Raw genomic sequence first — 21,605 nt, forward strand, 5'->3', positions numbered from 1 at the left:
GTGTTCCAGTGTTGTAAGGGTGTTTTGGGTGGTTGCTATGGTTTGAATGTGTTGCAGTGTGGTAAGGGTGTTCTGGGTGGTTGCTAGGGTTTGAATGTGTTGCAGTGTTGTAAGGGTGTTCTGGCTGGTTGCTAGGGTTTGAATATGTTGCAGTGTTGTAAGGGTGTTCTGGGTGGTTGCTAGGGTTTGAATGTGTTGCAGTGTGGTAAGGGTGTTCTGGGTGGTTGCTATGGTTTGAAAGTGTTGCAGTGTTGTAAGGGTGTTCTGGCTGGTTGCTAGGGTTTGAATATGTTGCAGTGTTGTAAGGGTGTTCTGGGTGGTTGTATTTATGGGGTTTGAATGTGTTCCAGTGTTGTAAGGGTGTTTTGGGTGGTTGCTAGGGTTTGAATGTGTTGCAGTGTTGTAAGGGTGTTCTGGCTGGTTGCTAGGGTTTGAATATGTTGCAGTGTTGTAAGGGTGTTCTGGGTGGTTGCTAGGGTTTAAATGTGTTGCAGTGTTGTAAGGGTGTTATGGGTGGTTGCTAGGGTTTGAATGTGTTGCAGTGTTGTAAGGGTGTTCTGGCTGGTTGCTATGGTTTGAATGTGTTGCAGTGTTGTAAGGGTGTTCTGGCTGGTTGCTAGGGTTTGAATGTGTTGCAGTGTTGTAAGAGTGTTATGGGTGGTTGCTAGGGTTTAAATGTGTTGCAGTGTTGTAAGAGTGTTATGGCTGGTTGCTAGGGTTTGAATGTGTTGCAGTGTTGTAAGGGTGTTCTGGCTGGTTCCTAGGGTTTGAATGTGTTGCAGTGTTGTAAGAGTGTTGTGGGTGGTTGTTATGGTTTGAATGTGTTGCAGTGTTGTAAGGGTGTTCTGGCTGGTTGCTAGGGTTTGAATGTGTTGCAGTGTTGTAAGAGTGTTCTGGCTGGTTGCTATGGTTTGAATGTGTTGCAGTGTTGTAAGGGTGTTCTGGCTGGTTGCTAGGGTTTGAATGTGTTGCAGTGTTGTAAGAGTGTTATGGGTGGTTGCTAGGGTTTAAATGTGTTGCAGTGTTGTAAGAGTGTTATGGCTGGTTGCTATGGTTTGAATGTGTTGCAGTGTTGTAAGGGTGTTCTGGGTGGTTGCTAGGGTTTGAATGTGTTGCAGTGTTGTAAGAGTGTTGTGGGTGGTTGCTATGGTTTGAATGTGTTGCAGTGTTGTAAGGGTGTTCTGGCTGGTTGCTAGGGTTTGAATGTGTTGCAGTGTTGTAAGAGTGTTCTGGCTGGTTGCTATGGTTTGAATGTGTTGCAGTGTTGTAAGGGTGTTTTGGGTGGTTGCTATGGTTTGAATGTGTTGCAGTGTTGTAAGAGTGTTGTGGGTGGTTGCTATGGTTTGAATGTGTTGCAGTGTTGTAAGGGTGTTCTGGCTGGTTGCTAGGGTTTGAATGTGTTGCAGTGTTGTAAGGGTGTTCTGGCTGGTTGCTAGGGTTTGAATATGTTGCAGTGTTGTAAGGGTGTTCTGGGTGGTTGTATTTATGGGGTTTGAATGTGTTCCAGTGTTGTAAGGGTGTTCTGGGTGGTTGCTATGGTTTGAATGTGTTGCAGTGTTGTAAGGGTGTTCTGGGTGGTTGCTAGGGTTTGAATGTGTTGCAGTGTTGTAAGAGTGTTCTGGCTGGTTGCTATGGTTTGAATGTGTTGCAGTGTTGTAAGGGTGTTCTGGCTGGTTGCTATGGTTTGAATGTGTTGCAGTGTTGTAAGAGTGTTATGGGTGGTTGCTATGGTTTGAATGTGTTGCAGTGTTGTAAGGGTGTTCTGGGTGGTTGCTAGGGTTTGAATGTGTTGCAGTGTTGTAAGGGTGTTCTGGGTGGTTGCTATGGTTTGAATATGTTGCAGTGTTGTAAGGGTGTTCTGGGTGGTTGTATTTATGGGGGTTGCTAGGGTGATACAATGTTGTTCTGGCTGGTCGGTGAGTGGTTAATGTGTTGCAGTATTGTTATTACCATGTTCTAGGGCTTTGATGGGGGTTGCTAGGGTGATAACATGTTGCTATATCATTGTTAGGGTTTTCTGGATGGTTGTTAGGGTGAAACATTGCAATGCTGTTAGGGAGTTCTGGGTGGTTGCAGTATTTATGTTTCCATGTTCTGAGTGCTTGTTAGGTGGTTGCTATGGTTTGAATGTGTTGCAGTGTTGTAAGAGTGTTGTGGGTGGTTGCTATGGTTTGAATGTGTTGCAGTGTTGTAAGGGTGTTCTGGCTGGTTGCTAGGGTTTGAATGTGTTGCAGTGTTGTAAGGGTGTTCTGGCTGGTTGCTAGGGTTTGAATATGTTGCAGTGTTGTAAGGGTGTTCTGGGTGGTTGTATTTATGGGGTTTGAATGTGTTCCAGTGTTGTAAGGGTGTTCTGGGTGGTTGCTATGGTTTGAATGTGTTTGCAGTGTTGTAAGGGTGTTCTGGGTGGTTGCTAGGGTTTGAATGTGTTGCAGTGTTGTAAGAGTGTTCTGGCTGGTTGCTATGGTTTGAATGTGTTGCAGTGTTGTAAGGGTGTTCTGGCTGGTTGCTATGGTTTGAATGTGTTGCAGTGTTGTAAGAGTGTTATGGGTGGTTGCTATGGTTTGAATGTGTTGCAGTGTTGTAAGGGTGTTCTGGGTGGTTGCTAGGGTTTGAATGTGTTGCAGTGTTGTAAGGGTGTTCTGGGTGGGTTGCTATGGTTTGAATATGTTGCAGTGTTGTAAGGGTGTTCTGGGTGGTTGTATTTATGGGGGTTGCTAGGGTGATACAATGTTGTTCTGGCTGGTCGGTGAGTGGTTAATGTGTTGCAGTATTGTTATTACCATGTTCTAGGGCTTTGATGGGGGTTGCTAGGGTGATAACATGTTGCTATATCATTGTTAGGGTTTTCTGGATGGTTGTTAGGGTGAAACATTGCAATGCTGTTAGGGAGTTCTGGGTGGTTGCAGTATTTATGTTTCCATGTTCTGAGTGCTTGTTAGGGAATTCATGTTGCTATATCATTGTTGGGGTGTTGTGGGTGGTTGCTATGTCATTTATGGGTGTTGCCACAGTGATAACGTTGCAATGTCATTGTTGGAGTGTTTTGGGTGGTTGCTATGTCATTTATGGGTGTTGCCACGGTGATAACATGTAAATGTAAATGTAAATGTAAATAACTATGTTACTATATCATTGTTGGGGTGTTCTGGGTGGTTGCTAGGGTGATAACATGCTGCAATGTTGTTAGGGAGTTCTGGGTGTTTGCTAAGATATTCATGCGTTGCAGTATTGTTGTTAACATGTTTTAAGTGGTTTCTATGGCATTGATCGGGGTCGCCTGGGTGATGACATGTTGCTATATCATTGTTAGAGTGTTCTGGGTGGTTACTAAGATATTCATATGCAGTTGCTAGGGTGACAACATGATGCTAAATCATTGTGGGTGGTTGATACATCAATGTGTTTCTGTATCATTGCTAGAAAAGCTGTTTTCTTGATGAAACCCTTGAAGGACACTGAGCACTTCATGCTGCACTGAGATTAATCTAGACTATCATAACAAAATCCTCTTGTGGCAGACCACTCTTGAGTTTCATCGTACTGGGTTTTTTATATTGCTTCGTTTGACTGTACAACTGAGTGCCGCTGTGCTTGAATGAACCTAATTGGCTTGTTTATTGTATTAGCCTGACTAATTACTAACAGGAAGTCGAAACACTCGCTGGTTATTTACATCCTGTTTTGTAGCCACAGTCCCAATAATCCATAAGCTGCAATGATATGTGACGACTAAAACCACACACTTTCTGTGACAGTGTGGGCAATTAGTGGAGGAGCAACAGTAAACACTTGAAAACAATTAAAACAACAGCCCATATTTACAGTGGAAATATGAAGTGATTGGTAGCTGGAAGATACGCTGCTTCAGCAGCTTAAGTAAAATGACAGAGAAGCACATCCTCTTTGTCAGCATTTAATGCTCCAAGATACCTGTGACGACCTGCGAGGTGCTGCTAGAAATAATACTGCAAAATGTTTTTATATTGATTTGATTGACAGCCAGCATTTAGAGTGAACATTTATGTGCAATGACAGGAAATAACTCTGCACACAATCGTAATGTTGTCTACTTTCACAGTTAAAATTAGATAAATTAAGTGCAGAAGCAATAGTGCAAAAGATATTTAAGATTTTATTTCATAGATTGTATATTTAAAATATTGTGTCTTACTACGATGGCAGATTTTTGCTTAAGTACAAACAAGTCAAACAAAATTGCCAGTTCAGAGTGCACTGAAATACACTTACAGTCTATGCAAAATAGAGTATCTGAATAATAATTAGCATTTTATGCAGTTTTTTGCTTCTCAAGCAAGTTTATCTTGTTTCAAAAGTGTTATGCACACACACACACACACACACACACAAATAATTTAACTAATTTAGTTTTAATTTAATTTTAGTCATTTAGAAATTATTTCAGTTTATCTGTGAATGTCATCAGTCAAATAATACATTTTGCACTGATTTAATTAGTTGAATATGTTTTGCTCAGTGATTGGTTCGTTTGTCTTGACTCTCTGTCCTGTGATTGGTCGAGTCTCTGACTGTGATAATGATCAGTGTGTATCTAATAGACCAGATAAATGAATATAATTAGAAGCCTAAAATAGCATAAATCTGAAACGGAGCAGGCCATAACTGCAGCATTCTGACTGAAGTGCTTCATCTCTGTTAGTGTATTTGTAATGAGACAAAGCCGAAGAAACTGCAATGCTGTCATCATGCTTTCTCTCCCGTGCCGTTGATGTGGACAGAGTGGAGAAATGTTGGAGATGTTTAAGCAGCGGTGAATGTGTTGGTTTGTCACCTGTACAGGAGTAATCGTCGATGCGGATGAACCCTGTGTGGCAGATGCACATGAAGGAGCCGGCGGTGTTCACACACTGTGTGTTCTCTCTGCAGTAGTGCCTCCCCTCCGCACACTCGTCGATATCTGCACAGAAAACATCACATCAGCTCAGACTCACACGCCGGGAGACTTTACACGCTGAGGACGGATAACGCTGAGTTTAGAGCCGCGAGTCAAAGTCTTTTACCACGGGGTGTGCGATATGTCAGATATTTACAGTACAGGGTTATTATAGTTCACTAACACTAAAACCTTCAAAAATACAGTGTATCTGTTACTTGAATTAAGCACTAACTGAAATTATAAAAATTGAAATAAAATCCTGTAAATTTAAATATTTATAGTACTTTATATATGAAAAGGTATAATGATATAAAACATCATCATAAAATAAGTTATAATTATTTGTGTCCCTGCAGCACAGAAGCAGTCTTGAGTCTCTGGGGTATATTTGCAGCAATAGCCAACAATACATTGTATGGGTCAAAATTATACATTTTTATGCTAAAAATCATAAAGATATTAAGTTACTTAATAACTTAATTGTAACTTAACAGCTGTAAAGGAATATTTATTAATAATAATACTAATGATAATAATAAAAAATACAAAAACACAACAAGGCTACCAAAATTACAAAAATACTAAAATGAAAACAGAAAAAATATGAAAATAAAATAAAATTCTAAATTTTACCAAAAACTTTAATGGTATATCAATGATTAAAAATCATAAAATAAGTATAATAAATACAAATAACAACAAAAATTAAGAAATTAAAAGTGATACATTAATATTCAATGTAGAAATTAAATTAAGAAATTAATATATTTCACAAATGAATACAAATAAATGGGGTAAAATAATATTAATATTAGTAAAATAATATTTTCTTGTAAAATGCACAATTTGTTTTATTTACATCTTCTCTCTCTCTCTCTCTGTTTGTGTGTGTGTGTGTGTGTGTGTGTGTGTCTTAATATAAATATCTAATTACTTTAGTGTCTCTGATTTCAAAATGCTAAAATAACTAGAATTTCCACGAATGAGTTATTTTGACTCACAGAAGGATCGATAGTTCGAATCTATTTAATGAATCAGTTTGATTCCAGTTTTCTTATTATTTAAGATTCGTTTTTTTTGCATTAAAACATTCTGACTCTATTTGGCAACACTGACTGCTTAGTTGATGATTTTAAACGATTTTAAATTAATGAAATGAAATGATTTATTGTTCCTCTGACTGAGGAACATTTATTAAGTAAACAGATAATTTCATTTTAGAGCATAAATACTGATATACTGGCTATCTGTGGACATTTGTAGCTACAGTATTACTGCCGTTCTTTAAATCTAGAGTAAAAGTGCACAAGTCAAGGAGTTAGGATGCTTTTGTGTTGGATTCAAGTGTCCGTCTGATGAATTCAGGGACTTTTTAAGAGATGATATCCATGACATTTCCGAGGAAAGTTTGGTGTGAAGCGAGGGCAGAGCGATCGTCCGCCTCGTGTGTCATGACTCCTTGAATTTATCACAGGGAGATCAAATAAGAGGTATTAAATCAAATCTCATAGACTTACAGATCTAATAAAAAGCCTTATGAATTTTCACCAGCGCCGAACTGCTGCATTTGTGATAAATTCAGAGTGGCTTTATGGCTCAAGACTTCAAATGAAACTTTAACCCAATTTACTTCGAACTGGTGTCCTTCAACATAACCTCCGCCGCTTCTCTTCTGTAATTCACTTAACTCACGCTTCTTCTGCCAGTTACTCCTCAGGAAAAACTTATCGGGAATTATCCTCCTAATGATTAAACAGTGTTTCTGAAGCATGACATCCAGACTTAAAAGATCGCAGGCAATCAAGAAAGAGCTATTAATACACAAATAAGAGAATGAATATTTATATTTTATTAATTTTGTATTATATAATAAATAATCATAATACCCACAAGCCTTTTTATAAGTTATTTTTATATGATTAACATCTCTTGATTTAAAAAGCTAAAAGATTTCCGATGTTTGAATAATTTCCATGAACCAGTTCATTTGAATCTTTTGTTTTAACGAAACAGTTTGCATTACTTTGACTGACTTTACTCTTTTAGAGCATGAATATTGAACGTTTGAGAAGCATGGAGAAGAAGACGAGCAGTCAGTCTGGTGAAGGGGAGAATCAGGGCCAGAGCTTTGATAACGCTCCTCTCAGTTGATCTCCGGTGCATTAGCATGGAGCGGTCGAGGACGGGGTTTGTGTGTGAGATAGAGGAGGAGAAGGGAAATCCATCTTCTTTTCTGAGTTCTGTTCCTTCTGTTCTCTCAGTGGAAGGCCGATCAATCACAGCTAGCGCTCATGAATCAGGCCTGTTCACATCTCCACTGGAGTAAATATGGATAAACCATCTAACCCACGCTACAGAAGCCAATGAACGCTTCTGATCTGATGATAATATCACCCACAGTTCACATATAGCACTTGGTTTTCAGAGTTGGAGAAAGTTACTTTTTAAAGAAATGCATTACAATATTGTGTTACTCCATGAAAAAGTAACTTATTGTGCTACTTAGTAACATTTTATGTTATGTAATGCATTACGTATGTTATTTTTACTATACTTATTTGTCACCTTGGCTGGGCTTGCTTATTAGGTTTTTTTTTTTTAGTTTTTTTCATAACAAAAACCCCAAACGTTATATTTTGGCAACTAAAGGCACTTTCAAGGTTAAATTGATAAGCAGGAGTCAGTTAAGAAATGGGAAAACAAAGTAACTTGGGTTAATTATTTGCAAAACGTAATTTTGTTGTAAATTTAAAAGGAATGTTATTTTACTAGTTACTTGAAAAAAGTAATTTGATTATGTATCTCACGTTACTTGTGATTGCTAGAGACTGAGGTGCCCCATTACAATATTAACAACATATACAGTAATGTAAGATATTAACATATAATATAATTTTTATTTACATTTAAGCATTTAGCAGATCTTTTAACCAAAGCTATTTACAATACATAAAATAAAATTTATGTGCATGTATGTGTGTGTGTGTTATAAATTATACAGTATGTATAATAGCTTTTACATGTAATATTATTGTTTAATAATATTATTTTATTTTAAATATATTTTATTAAATATATTTGTGTATGTGTTTATATGTGTCATTTTTTTCATTTTATATAGTTTTATTTTTCAGTTTTACTTTTAGTAATTTCAGTAAGAGTTAAATAAATAAGAATTGTTGCGTTGACCATAATGTTTTATATTTTATTTCAATTGATGTTTATTTTAAGTAATTACATTTTTTATGGTTGGCATCACTGAGATATTATTATAGCTTTTATTGATTTTCTGAATTAGTTTGAATTTTTATATTTTTAGTTTTAATTAAAAAGAAATCTTGAAGTTCTAGTAATTTTGTGTTTTTTGACATTTTTACACGTTTTTTTTAAATATTATTTTATATAAATATTGCCTTTCTAGTTTTTTTTATTTCAGTTTAAGTTTTAGTTATTTTAGTACATCAAGAGAAATTTCACTTTAGCAACTAGCTAAAATAAAAGTTGTAAACTTATTTCATTTTATGTAAGTTAAAGTTTACTTCATTTCAAGTAACAGAAATATTTTTAATGGCTTTAGTATTAGTAAAGTATAATAAACTTGTTTGGAATAAGCCATTTCTACACATGTATAATGTTATAAACTGTAAGCATTTGTTATTTGAGTTTGGTTTGTATTGGTTCTGCAGTTGTGGCCATATTTTAAATCAAAATTCATGAGATTTGAAATGATAAATAATATTTGAATAGTTGTTAAGTTGTGATGTAAATCCATTGTGCTCTCTTAACCTCGTGATAGTTCTTGCAGTTCATTATTAGTATTTAATACTGTTTTTCTCAGTCAGACTGCTGTGGGTGGCACGATGTGTTTCTGTCTGCTGATTTCTCGCTCTATCTCTGGGCTCAGTGCTGTCTGTCTGCCGGCAGGAAGATAACATACGTGTGTTTTCCTGACAGACCTGCTGCTAAAAAAAAACACTCACCTCCCACAGATCTGTGGCTGCTGTCCCAAACACACACACACACACACACACACACACACACACACACCAGATACCAGCACAACTACATGTGCTCAGACTCATCTAGGTCACCGAACCACAGTCGGGCAGTCAGTCTAAACAAATATGACCCATAATGGGGTCATATTAAATAGCTAAAATGAACATTATGTTGTGTATTTAGTGTAATGAAATGTGTCTATGCGGTTTATTTTTCCACATACTGAACATTATTGTTTCTCCTCTATGCCTTGTCTTTCTGAAACGCATAGATTTTTACAAAGCTCATCGTTCTGAAAAGTGAGGTGTGCTCTGATTGGCCAGCTATCCAGTGTGTTGTGATTGGCCAGCTATCCAGTGTGTTGTGATTGGCCAGCTATCCAGTGTGTTGTGATTGGCCAGCTATCCAGTGTGTTGTGATTGGCCAGCTATCCAGTGTGTTGTGATTGGCCAGCTATCCAGTGTGTTGTGATTGGATGAATGCCTCAAGCGTGTGATGGAAATGTTACTCCCCTCACCATACTGTGATGATGATTCGCGAACCAGCTACGAACTCCCGAACTGACTCAAATGATTCACGGTCTGAACTCCCAAAACAACTCAAATGATTCGCTATCCCCAAACTGACTCAAATGATTCGCGATCCCGCTCCAATCTCCCGAACAGACTCAAATGATTCACGCTCTGAACTCCAGAAATAACTCAAATGATTCGCTATCCCCGAACTGACTCAAATGATTCGCGATCCCGCTCCAAGCTCCCGAACAGACTCAAATGATTCACACTCCGAACTCCAGAAATAACTCAAATGATTCGCTATCCCCAAACTGACTCAAATGATTCGCGATCCCCAAACTGACTAAAATGATTCGCGATCCCCAAACTGACTCAAATGATTCGCGAACCCGCTCCGAACTCCCGAACTGATTAAAATGATTCATGCTATGAACTCCCAATCTTACTCAAATGATACACGATCCCGCTCCAAACTCCAGAACTGATTCAAATGATTCACAATCCGAAGTTCCCATCCAAATCAAATGACACCGCCAGAGCTACTACTGGCTTAGTTCTCCAATTTTATAACATTTACTGAAATTAAGGTACGAAAAGTATGTTGTTAACAAATAAAATATCAATATTTTACACCGAAGACAAACATGCAGATCAACCGTTTTTGTTATGAATTGTATCCTATTTTCCGTTATTATGTATAGCCTAATACAATTAGTGTAAGTGTAAGGTTGGGTTCGAAATGAGGGGGGTCTGGGGGGGGGTCCCGGACCCTCCATAAGTCATTAGGGACCCCCCATAAGAATTCCTTTTTGAATTTTGGGGGGTCCCCCAAAAAAATATTTTTACATTAAAAATCATTGTGAAAATTATAAGTTTTAGTGACGTTTTGTATTTATAACAGTAATTAATTAATTTCCTAGCGCGAGGCAGCAATCAGGGCAGCTATTAGCTAAATGTGAGTTCAGCATCACAGATTGTTATTGTGGTGCACCCGCAGACACATACTAAATGAACGCGGCAAAACAAGACACCACAAAGAGTGAAATCCTGAATGAAAATCCTTTAAGTGCTTCGATTGTGTTTATATCTCCTCCATAATTGCTTATAGTAAAATATTAGGAGTTTGAGATCCTATATCAAAAGTTGCATTAACTAGAGATACCCAGTGTAATGTAGAAGAGTACGTTTGCCAACGTTTCTTGCTAGCTGTAACTGTGTATGAAGCCAAATGATCTGCCAGCTAACAGCAGAAAGAGCTGCTAGACAAGTTATTCAAAGCTAGCTTAACAATCTACTTGTCCAGTCAGTGATTACGAAAGATAACCAGGACTTAATTGAAGTCTGTGAGTTGATTAAAGTGAATGTGATTTGAGCATGAATGTACATGAGAGCTTGGTAAAGAAGCTAATATTATTTTTCTTAATTTGGAATCCTGCACATGGAGAGAAAAAGAGGAAAAGAAATATCACCGACTTTTTTTCTAGGGTAAATTGTGCTTATGTGATAACATGGCTGTTGTTGGGGGAAATTGTAGATATCAGGCATTTAAAAACAGCGCGCTTTTCGGCGGCTCCCGCCTAGTGTTTCTTTTACTCTCTATGGTGTCTGCATCAAATTCTCATGAAATTCTGCTTAAAGAAACTCCCTGTTAATACAGAATGAAATATGCTGTAGCCAATTTTGCCGTCAATACTGCCGACGTTGTCTTTGCTGTATCAGTAGGTTATATATTTATGTTAAACATCCAAGTGTAGACTGGTCTGTCTGTCGGCGCACAGAGTCACGCAGTCGCAGACAGCACGTGAAGTTCGTGAATACCGAATTCCCTTGTCTTTCTTGTTAATTTGTTTTTGAACAAAACACGATTTGCTCGAAAAAATAAATCAAAGTGTCTGTTTCAACGAGTTTCCTCGTAAACACAGTCAGAGAAAGAAAACAGATGCGTGTCATTACCAGTATTAGATAAATGCTTTCGTCTCAAAGGGACAGCAACCCAATATACCTGCAGCTGTTTGTGTCACCAAAGTTGATCAAAAAACAAAAGAGAAAGAGAAAAAAACATGTTTGTAGCTAAAGGTAAACTGTATTAATAGTATGAACCATATTTAATGTATACAGTGAGTGAAGGCAGTGTTATTTTACATTTGATTATTCGGTTTCTGTAACTTAATACAGTTAATTTACCCGAGAAACCAAAAGCACTGCTTTATTTCACATGTATTTTTGCTCTATTGCATTTATATATGCTTGTACTTTGTTTATTATTTTCTATGCAGAGGCACTTGGCCTACCCTACAAAATTACCCCAATCATCCTAGAACTTTACAAAAAGAGCTACTCAAATCATCAGGTGAAATTGTTTTCAGGAAGAAGAGGAAGGAGTAGTAAAGCAAGAAGAAGTGATAGTTTTTCAGAATTTCATTTTACTCTATGTGCCAATAGGGGTGGGATGGCAGGGGTTGATGGCAATGTATATCTAGATATTTGCAGCGGGGCAAGGGAAAACATCCCGAGACCATTATCCCTGGTCAACACTGGTCCATATAATTTTGCCTACAATATATTGTGTAGCAAGACAGTCTTCAGAACCTTTAATAATTAAATTTTAGGGGACCCCCCAAGAGTCCTAAGTCATTTCAAACCCTGGTTTTAAATGCAATGCAAAGAGTCAAATTAAAGTCATTTTGTGGCCATTTCCATTTGCAATTCCAATGTTTAGGGGAGACGTCCGTCCGACCATACATCCATCTATCATCCGTCCGTCCATCCATCCATCTATCCATCTAACATCCATATATCCATCTATTGTCTGTCCATCCATATATCCATCTATCGTCCATCCATCCATCTATCGTGCATCCGTCCATCCATCCATCCATCCAGGGAGATTATGAGAAGAACTAATTGATTCAATCATTTTTTCTTTATTTCATTTAATTTTTTTTTTACAATATTTATTTATTTATTTACTTATTTTATTTATTTTACAGGCAGATTATGAGATGATAATAATGCTTTTTTATTTGTTTGTTTGTTTGTTAATTAATGAATCGATTCATTAATTTGTTTGTTTGTTCACTTATTTTTTTTTTTTTATTATTATTTTGTTTTCCTTCATTTTTCCTTCTGCTTTTTGTAACAGAAACATTATGAGTCCAGGGAGCCATGAGTACTTCACTTGGTGATGTTTTTTTAGTAAACCAAAACATTTAATCACAGACTCTTTCTAGACTGATTTCTGCTTACTGTCACAGTCCGTCTGGGGGTTTCAGAACAAGCAGCAGGTCTAAGCAGGTCTTTGACCAGATAAACCCATCCAGCTAGCATCTTAAGCCTGTTTCTGAATGGGCTTGAATATTTGGATTGCGGTCTGTGTCTCATGACAAACGAGAGCCACTGTCAGTCTGTTCTCTACGGGACGCTCTGGCTTTATGAATCACTGCGCTTCGTTTTCCATTAAGTGAGCACTTCATACAAGGCAAAACAATTCATTAGGATTAATACGGCCTGCCAGAGTCCATTCGCTCTCGCCGCGTCGCCGGGAACTTTATTCACTTCTGCTTCTACCTGTGAATACCAGAGTCATTTATCAGCTGTGAGAGCGACTTCATCAGAACACAGTCACGCTTTCACACCACTGCTTCATCTTACCAGATCACATTCACATTATTCAAGGTGCCTTCGAAGTTTCTTCTAAGTAAAACGTTTCAAATTATAGAGATAGAGAGAGAGAGATCAAATTAAATAATAGATAAATCTTCATAAAACAGGTTGTTGTTTGACTTCTGAAAGCATGAAACCATCAAAGCTCATTGTTGGACACACTTCAGTCCTGCTGTTCTCCACATGATGTCTGTGAAGTGTGTTTGAGATCAGATCTACTGTAAGAATCAGCACGCTCTTCAGCTTCTCAGTCCCTCCCAAAGCTTTATTATGCAGTAAAGCAGCGTGAAGCTCACGCCCTACAACCTCCCTCATGAAATATTGAAACGGGCCTGATCTCATCAGCACAGACGTGCTATTTTTAACTCACCCAATGCTCATCGCGCCTTCACAGAGCCACGCAGGCTTCCTGAAAGAGACTGGCGCTGCTGCATAATGAAGAAAGCAGACGTGTTTCTGAAGCTGCGGATGCTGGAGAGCGTGAGACGACGGCGATGGGAACGTTTCCGCTCAGTCTCAGGGGTGTGTTCTGATTCACAATAACATCGTGAGGCTCCTGACGGTTGTGGGTTATCTGACTATATAGTGTGCATATCAGATGAAGTGAGGTGTTTGATATGATGATGCTGTATATACGGCCTGATGCTTGATGGGAGAGATTTCGTTGTACATTTACACGACAATACGTTGTTCGGTTTAGTGCAACAGTTTCAAATGCGTTTCATCTATCTCTGTTTATACACAATTATTTATTCAAATAAATACATTTTGAGTAAAAAATACTTAAAATATAAAATATTTCTATAAAAATATTTTAATAAATATATATGTTTAAAAATTATATTTTATTTCTATAATTTGATTAATATTTAATTTTCTTTCATTTTAAATAGTTTTAATGTGAATTTAAATAAATACATTTGAATAAATGTAACATATTTAAATAAATATTTATTAAAATATTTACATATATATTAGTGCTGTCAAACTATTAATCGTGTCCAAAAATAAATAAATAAATTGTTTACATAATATATGCGTGGGTACTGTGTATTTTTATTATGTATATATAAATACAAACATATGCATGTATATATTTAAGAAAAATATGTTATGTTTCTATATTACATATATTTATATATATAATTTTAATTATATAAATGTATGCATGTAAATATTTTCTAAATATATACTGTATGTGTGTGTATTTATATATACAGGAGAAATATACATATTATAAATATTATGATTAGAATGTGATCAAACAGTTTTTAAAAGCTGGGCTAAGATATATAATATATTTTGTAAACAATTTAACATAAACATAAACCATACAACTATTTTTCCTCATGCTTTCCCAATTAAATAAATAAATAAATAATAAATAAATAATTATTAATAATTTCAAAGGGTTACTAATGACACATGTCTGGGAAAAATGTGGGAATGAATGGGTTAAAACATGATTTAATATAAGAATTGTTTTAAACATAATTTCCCAATTTTTACCAAAATTTTTAATTAATAATTTGTATTTAAATTAGATACATTTACTGTGTGTGTGTGTGTGTTATATATATATAATTATGTATGATTATTTATGATATGTATATATATATATAATTATTTATGATTTATTTATTTGATAAAAATCACCTGATCTTTTGATTTGAGTCCATCAAACACAAAAATGATGATTGTGGTCGTATCGACCAGCTCTATCTGTGAAATATCTCCCAGAAAGAGGACGTGTATTGCATTAAAGAAGTAGAATAGGCAAATGTGTGGGATTTGCGGAGCTAAAAGCAGATCTGGTCCTCCAGCGAATGATGGAAAGCTCAGCAGCAGGTGTTGTGTCCCAAGCAGCAAGGTTAAACAGAAAGAGGTGACAAATGAGTGTGGAAGTGGGACACTGCCGGCGAATCTGTTTCTGGGTTACACATGGCTTATATTCCTGATGCTTTATTTCAAAGCTCTTTGATTTCTTGCTCTCCCCTCCGCAGGATCGTTTAGGACCGTCCAGCTCGCTGTGTCTGATAGCATCTTTAATTATTCAGATCCTCTCCTCTTTGATAATTACCTGACCGGCCGTGCACGTGAGGCTATTTTTAGCCGGCGAGATGAACAGGTTTCATTAGAGACCCGTCTGATGCACAGGAGGTGACGGGGGCGCCGTGTCCCACAAACACGGCCCGAGTCATTAGGCATTCACCGAAAGTAGGCCATCCGAGGCTGGGCTTTGAGAGGAAAAACCAGGATGAGGAAGGTGGAGGGGGACATTGATGACTTACTCACAGCCGCACGCAATAGCAGCCAATTAAGATGCCGAAGCAAGACGGATTCGAGTCGTGCATCAATAATGCCACTTGGTTAATTAGGCATGTGCATCAAAACCAACACAGATAACGGAGAATTGGTTATTTTTAGAGCCATCACTCAACTCGGAAATGTCACTGAATTAATGATAGAATAACAGGATGAGATGATTAATTAGTCAAACTAATCGCATATTGATCTGACAGATGGAAAAGGCATCAAACAGATGTCAGTGTACTGTATCTCATATTCACGCAGCAGTTTGTTCTCCAATCAGACTTTACTGTTTTTTAGCGTCTTGCGTCATGAGCGCTGATGACAGACTCATGGGAAAATGTATTATTGTTATATATAGTGTTATATATTTCATTACATTATTTGTAATTTTGTTTATTATATTTATAATATATGAATTTATAATATTGTATTATATTTGGGATATAATTAATTTAGCTAAACTGTTATATTGTTATATTAATATTATATTTATTTATTTATAATATATTTATTTAATCTTTATTCAAATTCATTCATAACATTAATATTAATTTAACCTCACTATATATATATATATACTTTATGTAATACTAATTTGCGCTAAATTAATGTTAAATAAGTAAATTTAAATTTCCAAAGCATTTTACAATCACATGAATATTAATTGCACATTATTAATAATTAACAATATTTATTATATTGCATTTTATTGTTTTATGTAACATATTGTACCAAATGATTTATATTATTATTGTTACATTCATAATATAATTTATTAGTAAAATTATATTTTATATTTATAACTATTAAAACGACATTAATATAATATTATTTCATACAATTTAAATCACATTACAATGAATTATTATAAATGAATACAATGTATCAAATACATTTATTATATTGTGTTTGTGTAATAATAATACTTATAATTATGTTTATAATGTTATACTTATTAAAAATAATAATAATAATTTGTCATATTTATTACATTCCTTTATATTTAATATAATGAATTATTAATTAATATTATATTTATTAATATTAATTCTAAAACATTATTGTGTACTATAAATATGAATTTAACATTCCCATAAATAATATTTAACGTATATCTTGTTTCATGTAATAATAAATTGCCCTAAATCAATGTGTTAAATTGGTAAAATTTCGATCCCCAAAGCCGTAGACATTATATCAGTATCTAACTGCGATATTTTATGTCATACTCTATTCTGCGTCACTTTACCAGCAGAAAAAATCCAATTATAACAAGAGGAGTCATTATACACATGTCCTGGAATAATAATGTATATCTTGGAATATTAAAATCAGCCGGCGGCTCTAATGCAGTTAAATTCACTGTAATTATGGCTGGTTTCCCGCGGCGTGTGCTTGTAAATGTCACACGTGTTCTGCAGGGATGGATTATCTGGCGGATCGTTTGATTGACAGCTCACCTTCGCAGTAGGCACTGTCCTCACGCAGCGGTCGGAAGCCGTTCTTGCAGCTGCAGCTGGAGCCGGCGTCTAAGTTCACGCAGGCCGAGTTGTCAGCGCAGATGTTCTCCTCGGCGCAGAAGTCGTGACCTTTGACCCCAGACAGAGGAGATTTGTGTTCATCGATTCATGCTTCGTGAAACACTGTCACGCTAAAGGTCAAACTACACACCGATTATTGTCTATGGACCCTTTTCACAAGACTGTGACGACGCTATTAACATTCATCTTAAAAGTTTTTTAGATTTAAATGTTTTTTTTTTATTATTATGTGCATTTATAACAGTGCTGTTAAACGATTAATCGCGATTAATCGCATCCAAAATAAAAGCTTTTTTTTTTTACATAATATATGTATGTGTATTGTTTATATTAATTATGCATATATAATTAAACACACATATGGTGTATATTTACGAAATATTTACATGTATTTATATATTTAATACGGAGCCCTGCACATGACATGCAAGAAAAAATTAATAAATTGTTCCCGCGATTTACTAATTCGTTCCCTCACTGTACTAAAACGTGCACACGATTACTATTGCGTTCCCTCAATTTGCTAAAAAGCGCACACACTTTATAAACCGAGTGAATGCAATCGTAATCGTGTGCACGTTTTAGTACAGTGAGGGAACGAATTAGTAAATCGTGCACATTATTTAACCTACAATTTTTTTTCCTGCATGCTCCGTAATTTAAATTCATAAAATATATTTAATATATAACATATTTTTTCTTAAATATATACATGCATGTGTGTTTATTTATATATATGTAACAAATATACACAGTGCACACACACACACACACGTATATAAATAAAAACGTTTATTTTGGATGCAGTTAATCCTTTGTATTACTGTATATCACCTTTGCAAACCCAGAAATGTGACAAAAGTCCATAGCATGTATTGTAAAGATTCTCAGAGGTTTTTCGTTCAGTATAAAGGCAGATGCACTTCTGTACCTCTGCAGACTCTGCAGCATCTGTCCGTCAGTGTGATCCGATCGGATTCTGCGCAGGTGAGCTGTGCACAGTCTTCAGAGCTCGGGATCCTGTGCATCGTACGATCCTGACAGAGAAAACAAATGTGTTTATCATTTGCCCTCAAAAACGGAGATAGATAGATAGCTCTGAAAGATTGCTGTGTGGTTGCTGGGTAGATGTTAGGAAGATGCATGTAATAGCTAAACTATATAGTATGTAAATTCTTCAAACTTAGTGTTTGGGGAGATCTGTACCCTGCATTCAAACAGCTGGCAGAGTCCTGCGGTGGGATGATGAACAGCACAGCGTTGTCCTTCCACCAGCGTCTGCTCCGAGAACAAGCACATCGCTGCCCGAAACAACAACAAGCACACACACATGAACACACAGCACACTCAGTGAAAGTTAACTGGCTTCCAAACAACTCCAGACCCCACTGACTTCCATAGCATGGACAAAAAAGTCCATTTTATTTGCATTGCATTTAGAAATAAGCACGACGTGACTCAGCAGAAACACAAGCAGCACAAATCAAACCTGCACTATTAATGTGAGAGAAAGAAATGCTACGCTATGGAAATTTGGAGCAAACAACCAACGATTACAAGACGTCTGAGGAGATAATTGTTCCCTAGACAGCAATTATTTCCTCCTCTTACTTCAAATACAACTCTGCATACAGAACGAACCTCACCGAGAACAGAGTTATATAGTTTCAAATGAATCCTTAATGCTGTTTGCTACATCAGTCCTCAATTCATCCTGTGGAGAGTTTACTGGTTTAAACGCACATTAAAAATATCTGCTCTATACTCATTAATATCACCATTAGGCATTGAATAACACTCCTTGAACAGTAATCATAGAAAGTGAATTTGATCATTAAAGCTCTAGCAGATCATAAATGTCTAGGTTTGTGTTTTTGTTCCAGGATGAAGTTATCTGGAGTGAGCGAATGTTAGCAGTTTCCCGGCGCTGTAGGACAGGGACACGAGATGTAAATAGCAGCCCAAATGTTCTGGAGACAGAAGACTGTGAGACGCTTTGAAGCAAAGCCTCTGCCGAACACCATCAGAACAGAAGCACAGGCTTTTTAGATGTCTGACGAAAACAATCTGTCAGCGCATGGCAGCCTAGTTAGCACAAATGAAGAATTATATTCAGAAATGAATCTTTAATGTTTGTTTTAAAACAGAAGTGTTGATTATAGGATCAAAAACCTCTGCATGTAGTCACTCTTCGTCATCAGTTAGGAACCTAGGTGTGCTATTTGACAGCAATCTGCATTTCTTCCATCTAAAAAAGTATATATCTAAATTACGACCTGTGCTCTCTCAATGTCGAATGCAGAAATGAATGTAAAATGTAATTTATAAATTATATGTTTTCACTGTACTGTAACTCATGAAGGGTTAAAACGAAAGGCTTGCTGCAGAAATGAGCGCTAACTCTGAGATTAGCATGGATATCAGCTATGACTAATAATACAGCAGGGTCATCTTCACTTCTTAATTATAAGTGAATAAATCAGCGGTGACGATAATGACCCGTATCAAACACTGGCTCATCAGGCGACGCTAACGGATTGAGTCCTCCTCGCTCAATAACAATCCAGCCACTTCATAAAGCTGGTGCTGAAATAGCTTTAAACTAGTGTCTAAAATCAAGTATAGATTTGCATAACCCTTGCAGGGCTGCGTTTATTGGCTGGTGATAAATAATTGATTTGAATATGTAAATGTGCTGCTTGACACCTCTGGAGACGGAGTGTGGATGTAGCTTAGCAACACAAATGTGTGGTCAGTTGTCAGGCAACCCGTGTGGAGGCGGTTGTATGGAGTGTGTGAATGGAGAAAAGTGCTATTGTTGGCAATAAGGAGTGACAGATCATATACACAGAGCGGGGTGTGTGTGTGTGTGTGAATACGTGTGAATGTGTGTCTATCTCTGTGTGCACATTTGTGTGCGTGATTGCATGCATATGTGTTTATGTGTGTGCACATTTTTGTATTTGTTTGAGTGTGTTGTGTCTGTGTGTGTGCAGTTATATGTGTGCATGTGTGTGCATGTGCATTTGCAAGTGAGTATATGCTCATTTGTATATTTGTGATTGTATGTGTATGCGTTAGTTTATGTGCATGTGCGCGGTGTGTGTAGTTTTATGTATGCACATTTACATGCTTGTGTGCATGCGAGTGTGTGTGCACCTGTGCGTGTTTGTAGTTTGTGTCTGCTAATTTGTGTGTGTGTTAAATGCATGTGTGTGCACATTTGTATATATGTAGTTGTGTGTGTGTGTGTGTGTGTGTGTGTGTGTGTACTTACACTGGCACTCTTTGCAGCAGGTTCCTGTCACATACCCTGGGGTCGTACCATCAGGACACTCGAGCAGGGGGCACAGAATCTTCTCACAGCGGACCGTTCCATTCTACAGAAGAGCAAACATTCAGTCAGTGCTAGTCTGCTGAAGATGAAGCTGTTGTTTCACTGCACTCTTTTGTATTTTGCTACTCTATGAGCAACACAACTGTTATTTCCGTGAGGACTGTTCATAATAATAACCCTTAACGATTCACAAAAATAATTAATTCAGTAATTTATTACATGATTTTACCTATAGTCTCAATAATCATAATGATAACTGTAACTAATGATAATGATGATAAACAATAACTGCGATAACTATAACTTATAACGATAACTATAATTACTGTATAACCAAAAACAACTTCATAATAACTGCTGACTGTAATAATTATACTTAAAACTAACTACAATGACAACTATAACAATTAATATAACCACAAATGTAATATATACAATAACTATTACCATAACTGTAATGATAACTGTAATTATACAGTAGTTACTAAAGACCTTTTTCCAGAGTAGATGATGAGCGATTACTAACTCTATCTTCTGATTGGATGCTCTTCTGTTCCGGTCTCCACAGGAGGAAGTAATTGAGCCATGTGCTTTTTAAAAACATTTTAATAGGTTTAACATTAGATTATCCGCTCGGAATAAACGCTAACTTGACTAGAAACACCGGAGACCGGAAATGCAGAGCATCCTTCTGGTTAAGAGTAAGGCATGACTTCTGCGTTCTGGAAAAACCTCCATTAATATAAGAGTAAATATGAGATAACTGTATTGATAATGATTTTAAAGAATATATATATGTATATTACTATAGTCTTAATATTTTACACAATTTTACTTCTCAATACAAAAAGACATCAGTATATGACACAGCATCAGTATATACATAAACCCATATTTCATCCCATAATAGACCGCTTTACAGGATGTGAAGGGACTCGTGTCTCCCTAAAGCATGACGTCTATCTGTTTAAGTAAAATTAAGGTAATGTTCCTTTCCAAACTGTCCGGATCTCACTAACTTGCTGTTGGTAGTTTCAGTGGGACCCCTGTCTCATCTGAAGCTCGATCGCAGTCTGTTTGGACACACTGAGTGCGCCGGAGCCCAGCGAGCGTCTGTCAGAAGAGCACAGGACTTCTAAAGATAGGACAGAATCCCTTCGTCTGTCACTTTGCATTCGGCAAAATATCCGTCTTACTCGCGGATAATAAATGTGTAATGAGTGAGAAAGGAGGAGGAGAGAGAAAGCTTTCAGCGAGAACTGCTTCACATCTGTGTTTGCATTACGTATGCTACACGGTGAGGACACGTGTCAGAGGAATGT

General features: G+C 36.6%; 1 protein-coding gene across 1 annotated transcript in view; it reads right to left on the reverse strand.

The window, feature by feature from the left end:
• The window catches only part of LOC113081666 (protein kinase C-binding protein NELL2-like), a 34,287-nt gene extending 13,949 nt beyond the window's left edge, over nt 1-20,338 (reverse strand). Inside the window, exons 1-5 of the mRNA XM_026253685.1 lie at nt 20,224-20,338; nt 18,153-18,247; nt 17,878-17,983; nt 16,866-16,994; nt 4,811-4,936 (exon numbers count right to left, since the gene is read on the reverse strand). Of these exons, the coding sequence (XP_026109470.1) occupies nt 4,811-4,936; nt 16,866-16,994; nt 17,878-17,983; nt 18,153-18,245 (454 nt within the window). The 5' untranslated portion in view covers nt 18,246-18,247; nt 20,224-20,338. The remainder of the gene's footprint in view (nt 1-4,810; nt 4,937-16,865; nt 16,995-17,877; nt 17,984-18,152; nt 18,248-20,223) is intronic.
• Nucleotides 20,339-21,605: the final 1,267 nt, after the last annotated feature.

Source organism: Carassius auratus, unplaced genomic scaffold (assembly GCF_003368295.1).
Source record: "Carassius auratus strain Wakin unplaced genomic scaffold, ASM336829v1 scaf_tig00034847, whole genome shotgun sequence".
Taxonomy (NCBI): domain Eukaryota; kingdom Metazoa; phylum Chordata; class Actinopteri; order Cypriniformes; family Cyprinidae; genus Carassius; species Carassius auratus.